Source organism: Leptonotus elevatus, chromosome 19, assembly GCF_054856555.1.
Source record: "Leptonotus elevatus isolate MCC_2025b chromosome 19, RoL_Lele_1.0, whole genome shotgun sequence".
NCBI lineage: Eukaryota > Metazoa > Chordata > Actinopteri > Syngnathiformes > Syngnathidae > Leptonotus > Leptonotus elevatus.
This window is the reverse complement of record NC_141257.1, coordinates 8,376,116-8,383,816: the sequence shown is the minus strand read 5'-3', so window position 1 is coordinate 8,383,816 and position 7,701 is coordinate 8,376,116. Positions and strand designations below refer to the sequence as shown.

General features: G+C 40.7%; 2 protein-coding genes across 2 annotated transcripts; both read left to right on the top strand.

The window, feature by feature from the left end:
- Nucleotides 1-546: 546 nt before the first annotated feature.
- bloc1s4 (biogenesis of lysosomal organelles complex-1, subunit 4, cappuccino) lies at nucleotides 547-4,822 on the top strand. The gene is made up of 5 exons (XM_086062985.1): nucleotides 547-973; nucleotides 2,309-2,380; nucleotides 2,451-2,552; nucleotides 3,373-3,507; nucleotides 4,106-4,822. The coding sequence occupies exons 1-5, from the start codon at nucleotides 659-661 to the stop codon at nucleotides 4,211-4,213; spliced, it is 732 nt and encodes a 243-aa protein (XP_085919111.1). The 5' UTR covers nucleotides 547-658; the 3' UTR covers nucleotides 4,214-4,822.
- A 643-nt stretch (nucleotides 4,823-5,465) lies between these two features.
- LOC147157782 (nuclear transport factor 2-like) lies at nucleotides 5,466-7,429 on the top strand. Its single transcript, XM_086062842.1, has 5 exons — nucleotides 5,466-5,582; nucleotides 6,340-6,460; nucleotides 6,537-6,608; nucleotides 6,698-6,796; nucleotides 7,184-7,429. The coding sequence occupies exons 2-5, from the start codon at nucleotides 6,356-6,358 to the stop codon at nucleotides 7,307-7,309; spliced, it is 402 nt and encodes a 133-aa protein (XP_085918968.1). The 5' UTR covers nucleotides 5,466-5,582; nucleotides 6,340-6,355; the 3' UTR covers nucleotides 7,310-7,429.
- The last annotated feature ends 272 nt before the right edge of the window (nucleotides 7,430-7,701 follow it).

Sequence of the window (7,701 nt, the reverse complement as noted above, 5' to 3'; positions counted from 1 at the left end):
AAATATTTTAAAATATCAAATAAAATGCTGGAGGGGCTTAAACAAGGCTATACAGATTTCTGATGGGGCTGTAGCACACCGTAGCCCCGGTGCACCGCCATCCCTGCATCGCAATAAAATACCGAGTTCTTGTTGTTTCTAGAGTTTCACTTTGCCATGTAAAGATCAAGGTTGCCATCTGCCAGGCAATATTGTAACTGCAATGCCTTTAACAGTAAAAGGCCAAACTACTAACATTAAACGTTAGGTTGTTTTTTTTGTTGCAGTAAACTACTGTAAAATGCAACACAAATCACCTTTACACTATACATTCATTGAGTGTTTTGTGTAAACATGTTAATCATTACTGTGTTTCACATATTATTGCAAAGTGTGTTTCAGTTTGACACTACTTAATTGTTTGTACTCCTGGATTTAAAACAAAATGCCACGAAAGTTAATATTTTATCATCAAGTGATAGAATTAGCTAACAAAGTAAATGAAAAGCAACATTTGTATGACAGTTGATACCCTCGCGCTCGCCGTCGTCCTCCCAATCACGTGACCCTGTCAGCTGACTAGCCAAACACCGCTGTAGTTTTGCGGTACCTCTGGCGGCACTGAGTCCACTCACCACACCAGCTGGAAAGGCAGCTCACCTCCCGTGAGTCAGGCGACATGGACCACCGTCGCGTGGACAGGGTGGGCCTCCTATCCCCTCTGGAGGAGTCGAGCGCCGAAATCAGCCGGGACAGTGGCATCGTGTCGCAGAGCGCCAGCAGCCTGTCGATGGTGAGCGACATCTTCAGCAGCGGCACCGTGTCGCAGAGCCCCAGCTTCGGCGCGGCGGCTAACGTCGTCGCGTCGCCCAGTCCGAGCCTTCATGATGCGGCGGCGGCGGCAGCCCAGCTCGGCCCGGAACTGCACGACGAGGACCTGGTCCACACAGCCCTCGCGTACTCCTCCTACGTGAGGGCATCAGCAGGGGAAGAGGTGAACATTTGACAAAAACAACCAATTAGCTAGCTTAAAAAGTGTCAACTAATCTATAGTACTTCTCTTGTACCTTCCTTTAAAGTCCGGTTTCTCAAATATTAACCTAAACAATGCGTAAGTCCTTATAAAATGTTAACGCGTAAAAGAAAGTTCAATAAATGCATCACCTGAATTTGTTTCTGGTCACGTGACACTGTTTAGGGGCCACTTGTTGCTAGGCAGGATGGGACGACTTCTGCCTAGCAACAAGTAGCCCGCCAAAAGATCCTGTGACCGGAAGACAATTTTGGTGATCGACATTTGCTTCATTTACTTGATTAAAAGGGCTGAATATCATAAGTCTACAGAAAAAAAAGTTCCAAATATTTATGCATTAAGATATTTGGGTGAAGGTCTACGACTTCTGCCTAGCTTGCGAGATTTAAAAACAAAAACAAAACAAAAAAGGCCTCCAATAGCATTACTTGGTACGAGCTCCACAAATTCGGCCTAACAACATGAACATCACCTTTTTGCTGGATAAGAATGGATATTAGGCTAGTTAGCTTAATTTGTGTCATGTGACCAGATGAAAATTTTGGTGATACACATTATTTAAATTGTTAGATACAAAAGAGTTACTATCACAGATGTACTGTAAATCTGTGATAGTAACCTCTTTTTATCTAACAATTTAAATAAATAATTTACAGTACAAGCGTATAACAACATAAATTCTGCCTAGCAACACTTTAATGAATTCAAGTGATAAACATTGATGCTTTTTCTAGTTAAAAAGGCCCAATACTGCGAAATTACGGTGCATTACATTTGACTGTATATCAATTGGAATTTAAAATGGGAATTCTGTAGCTGCTGCTGTTCTAGTTATCAACAAAGAACTGTTAAAAGTTTCCTGATTTAATTTAATTTATTTATTTTGGGGGGGGGGGGGGGGCACATTTATTTGAGGGGAGGTCTTAATTGTTTCCTAATTAGAGGATGATGCGCCAAGTGACATCTCTTAAATAGACAGCTGCTTCTAAAAGGAGTTATAGCTTAAGTAACCACGTTTTACATAAAATTAGTTCTTTTTTTTTGCATGTTAATTTGGGCAATCTGTATTAAATATAAAACATACACTGAATAGAATGAACCAATGTTCGATGCTAAGTCCATGCGTGTGATGGCCAAGCATGTATAAAGATACCCTGGTTATATGTAGGAAGTGAAGACAAAGGCCCTCCTGTGTGTGTGGTTTTGCCCATCTTTCTGGAGAAAACCCAAGCCTAATTTATTGAATTTCAGCCAAAGCACATGTCACTTATCTGACAGAAACGATTCCTCCTCCAGATTCTGTGCTTGGAAAAAAGCTTGGAAGAAATGCTGACCAGAGTGGACGAGTTTGTCGGCATGCTGGATATGGTACGGTAAAGGCAGTCAAGGTCGGACGTCACAGATGGGTGATGTCCATCTTTTCTTTTTTTGTCCACAGATACGCTGCGACACGTCACAGATCGTGAGCGAAAACCTACCTCAAATTCAGCAGAAGTCTGAGGAAATGAGACAACTTTATAGACGCATCGACAAGTTAGAGGTAAGTGTTGGTTTTCATCAATATTTGTTGATATCAAGAGAATAAGCTACACTTGAAACAAGATAATTACTAGTAGATTCATTAGTAGGTTTAATTTGTTTCTTATTTTTCTCTCTACACAATTAATATTAGCTGTGTTATAAATGTTCCATTCTCCCTAATTGTGCTAAAATGAGGGGAAAAATTTGGATTTGGAGGCAAAAGACATGATACGATGACAAAGTGGCCATCACAAACAACTCCGATTCTTACACAATTCAAACATCGTGTAACGACAAGCAGAAATATAATAGTTGCCAAATTAGCTTACTTCGACTAAAACCGTATTGACTTAGCCTAACATTAGCATTAAGGCTAGATAGCAGTTTGCTTGGTGGGAGCCAGTAGAATCCTACATTTCTGACTCCAACATCACAGTACGTGTCAAGATAGGGCTTTTTTTTGTTAGTATTGTAACTTCTTATTATTAATTTTTTTTACAGAATATTTACCACCAAAAAAATGCCACAACTTGCTTTAGTGTTATTGTTTTTACATCTCAACATTAGCAGTTGTTCACTTGTGTTTACACTTGTAGATGGTGTTTTGTTGTTTTTAAGTTATGCAGTTGTTAACATTTTTATTGAAAACAAGCGCAACAGTCAAGTGGTTATTCATTAATTAACAACTTAAGTCATTTTCACACTTGCATGACTAAAATGTACAATAAGGTCCAAAAAAGTCTCAGGCGAACCAGCGCGTTTGTCCTGTTTTTGTTGTCGTTTGTGTTACTGCATATCAATCCTAAATAGAATGTTCCAATATTGACATTTTCCCACAGGGCTTTGTCAAAATGGTGGGCGCCAACGTTGGCGCCATGGAGGAACAGTTGACCCAGGCGGAGGGAGAACTAGCCACGCTACCGGGCGCCTTCAAGAAGATCTTCCGCACAATGAGCGTGCCCGGCTTCTTAAATGTGAGGCTTACTCGTCTGTAAATATCAATACCGTACACTTCATTTGCTTGTGCTGTTTCCGCTAGTGTATTTCATTCCGTAACGGTGACACTTTTAATTTTTTGACGTTAGTTGTTTGTGTTCTGCCTTCCTTCGACATGTAGGGTTTCATTCGGCAGATAGCTAACATTCAGGTCATTCAAATAAGAGGCAGCATCGTCGTGCTACAAGGATAAAGGGATGGAAATTAATGTTTTTTTAAATATCTGATTCATTGATTAATTAAAAAATAATTGATAAAAGATTTTAAATAATTGTTAGTTGCCCCAATGTATGGAAGAAAAAATATTATAATCCAATTCAACAATTTTGATGAAAAAATACTAGACAATTATTGAAACAATTTATTACAGCCCAAAATTGAACAGATTAATGTCATTTCAGTGGGGGAAATCAATTTGATATTATGTGTAACTTCAGTTACAAACTTGGTCACAGAACAAATAAAACTCGGAAGTCAAGGTACCACTGTGTAACTACAGCTATAGACCACCTTTAACGTCACTATTTTTTTGTACATGTTCTGCAGTTTAGATATTTTCTTTTGGGTCTGTCCTAGAAACCAAACAGCCCACGAAGAACAGCGCCACATCAGCAGCATCAAGAAATCCCTCGAGTGTTCTGCACGGATGACTACATCGTCACATCGCAGCAGGCCGAGCAGTGACGAGCCGCAGTTGGCATAAAGACCAACACTAACGTCCACAGCCAAGCAATAGCCAAAAAGTTACTGAAGGCCTGTGAAGTGACACTGAACTGTAGCAAAACAAAATAATAATAATGTGATTTTATTTTTTAAAAAGTGCCTAAATGGTCTTGTTTTCCGCTGATTGTTAGCTTTGTAACAAGCCCGACGCATCTTCCAACACAAGAAGCTTTTTTTTTATGTACAGTTTGTCGTGTTTGTAAAAGAAACAAAACAAGTGCATGCTGTTGTAAGTTGATTTCCAATCAGTCTACTCAATCACTGCGAGCAATATGGACCTCAAGTATTACATGTCTTCCATTTAAAAATACTAATTGTATTTCTAGCTTCTTGTTTCTTACTGGCTGCATATTTGTCATTTAAAAAAAGCACAGTGACAATTATGTTAAGTTTGGCTTTATAGTGAAAACAGTGCCTGAGCTTTTTGGCAGAGAAGTGGACCTGATGGGTGTGACGTCACCCTCATTGTTTCTCACGATGATCACAACGTCTTGTGACTAAAAATAAAACGTTGCAGGTTTATTTTGATCACATTTTCGACAGTAATTATTAAAGTTTTGTATGATGTGATGTTGTTTGTATCGCTTTCTCGTGACGCTTTAAGAAAACGTTAAAAGCGTAAATAAAAAATACCGGAAGTCAGGCTCGATAATATGGGCCAATCAGATTTTAGTAAGAGGTTCGTGCATGCGCAAAGACCATTCGTTGTCCACGCTGTTGCTAGGGTAGCGTCTGCAAAGGCTCCCGTTAGTCTAAAAATAAAAGTCTTAGTCTTGCATTGACAATTTAAGAATGAATTTACATCGAACACGATGCTTGTGTCCAAATTCACAAGGCTGGGTCCTCCGAAGGCCGAATTTATCGCCTGCATGACGGCACTCCCGGCGCGACTCTTCAGCACGCATGTGTAAATCAGTCATAAATCCGTGCGTGCTGTCGAGGTGCGCCAGGCACAAATTCGGCCTTCGGAGGACGCAGCCTTGTGAATTCGGACACAGGCGGATATCTCGAACCGAGCACGAAACTCTGGTCCTTCCGTACGCAAACCATCATGGGCTATGTAGTTTTGTAGTTTCCAACAGGTTCCTCGAGTGCTGGCGGAAGAACACATTCGCCCAATCACATCCATTGTGAACACGTGACCTCATGAGTGTGACGAATCGGCGAGCCGAACAAAGCGCTCGTGGAGGTCTATACGCATTTCCATTGGCCAGTACGCTTGTGACGACACTGGTTGAGAGGTGAACGGGGGTCCCTCATTTGCCTCGGCCCTCCCCGCGTCACTTCCATGCAGGCCTGGCCGCCTATCGAATAAAGTGGCTTAAAACTTGTGAGTACAGCTTGTTTAAGAAGATACTCTTGAATAATACTTGTGGTATTTAACCGATTTTGTTGTATTGTTGGCGTTAGTTTGTGGCTAAATGGAGAAACGTCAAGTTGAAGCTCTTGGCAGCCATCAAGGCATGAGTTAGCATCTGGTGCTAAGAGTTTGGGCATGTTTTTAGCGTCACTTAATAATAATAGCTTGAATTCATCAGACGTCTTTCACTGAGGATTAACGACAGCAATAATATCCATCCATTGAATTTGAATAATGCTTCTCCAAGTTATCCATTCGTTATGAGGGTCGCGGGTTCGCTGGAGTCCCAGCTGACTTCGCGAGGCGGGGTAGACCCTGGACTGGTCGCCAGCCAATCAAAAAGACGCGGTAGAACCATAATGGTCAGGCTAACCTTGAATAATACTAAAAAGTAGCCTTGTGCGACACCAGTTGTAGATCCCCTTCAGGGGAACTGAACAAACAAAGGAAGTCCAGGTTAGATCCAGGTGAAAAGACGTTCAAAAGCATGAGGTTAGAGAACTCCCGCCAGTTAACTGTCACTGTTAGTTAACTTCTAATTAAGAAGGTGAAAGAAAAGTTGCAGAACCTGAGCCAGTAACATATTGCTGGTTTTAGTTGAGCAACCCAGACTGGGTAAAGTAAAGAGTATAGGATCCCTTTCACTTGTTGGAATTAAAAGCATTTGCGCCTCACTGATTAAACTTCATCAATAAGCTGTGACAATAACTGTGCCTCCATTTTGCAGTCCCAGGGTGTCAGTCATGCAGGCGGGTGACATTGACTGTCAAAGAGTTGGCGAAGGTTTTGTGCAGTGGTACTACAACCAGTTTGATCACACCAACCGGATGGAACTGGTGAACCTTTACGTGAGTTTGCTGCGTTGGTGTTGCCTGCAGTTTGTCCGTAACTCATTGTGTAACTTTATTTTTGGTCATTTCTTAGGATGAAAGTGCTACTCTGACATGGGAAGGAGCCCTCTTCCATGGGAGAGAAGCCATCGCCGGCAAACTGACTGTAAGTATTGCTTGTATCATGAAAAGTTAAATTCAAACAAACTTTTTGATTTTGAGTTTCTCTTCATGATTGTGTTTGGAACCGCACAGGGTATGCCGTTCCAGCAAATTAAGCACATTGTCACAGACCAAGATATCCAGCCCACAATAGACAACAGCATCCTCATCATGGTGTTTGGACAGTTAAAGGTAAGCAACATACTGTATATCCTTGGTGGGGGGGGGGGGGGGGTATTAGAGCAAAATTTATCGATGGATATGGCTTCAACTAACAAATAATTTAATGTTTTGGTGGTTAAAATTAATGAATTTGTTTGTTTTTAAAGATTTACTGTCCATCTCTTTATTCAAAAACATGACATTAATTCAACTTGACTGTGCATAATGTTGCCCTGAAGCATTTATTTGGGGAGAGGTGTTTATTTGCCATATGGGGATGACACACAATAATAAGGTAGAGCTATGTCTTCAATGTTCACGCGTGAACAATAGTGTCTATAAAAAGAATAATTGAAGATGTCACTATTTGGAGGAGGTGTTAATTTTTCCTCTCCCATTTGTTTGGTTTGCCGACAGACTGACAACGATCCGCCTTTGGCCTTCCACCAAGTGTTCATGCTGAAGCCACAGAACTGCAACTGGGTGTGCACGAATGACGTGTTCCGCTTGGGTATACATAACATACCTGTGGAGTCTCAGTAGCCAAGAGTTTCCCACCCGCACGCCCAATTGTTCATCTTTGTCCTCCTTGTATGTCGTGTTGTAGTTTTCACCAAGAGTAAAAAAATAAAAAAAAATAAATAAAAAACTGAAAAAATCTCACTACTGAAATCACGTGTGTCTTTGTTCATTTGTTTGAATATTACATTAAAATTGTGACATTTGCAGCATGGTTTCCCAACCAACAAGAGCCCCAAAAAAAACGATTTTAGTTTTGGAAGAACTTGTACAACTGGCTTTATCTAAACCGTATATCATTCCCTATATCATTCCTTCAAGGCCAGGTGACCAGTGTTTGACAGGATTCACTGGGCAAGCCAAACACCATGATATTCTAAAAACATATTGCAATATAATATAGAATAGAAAATACA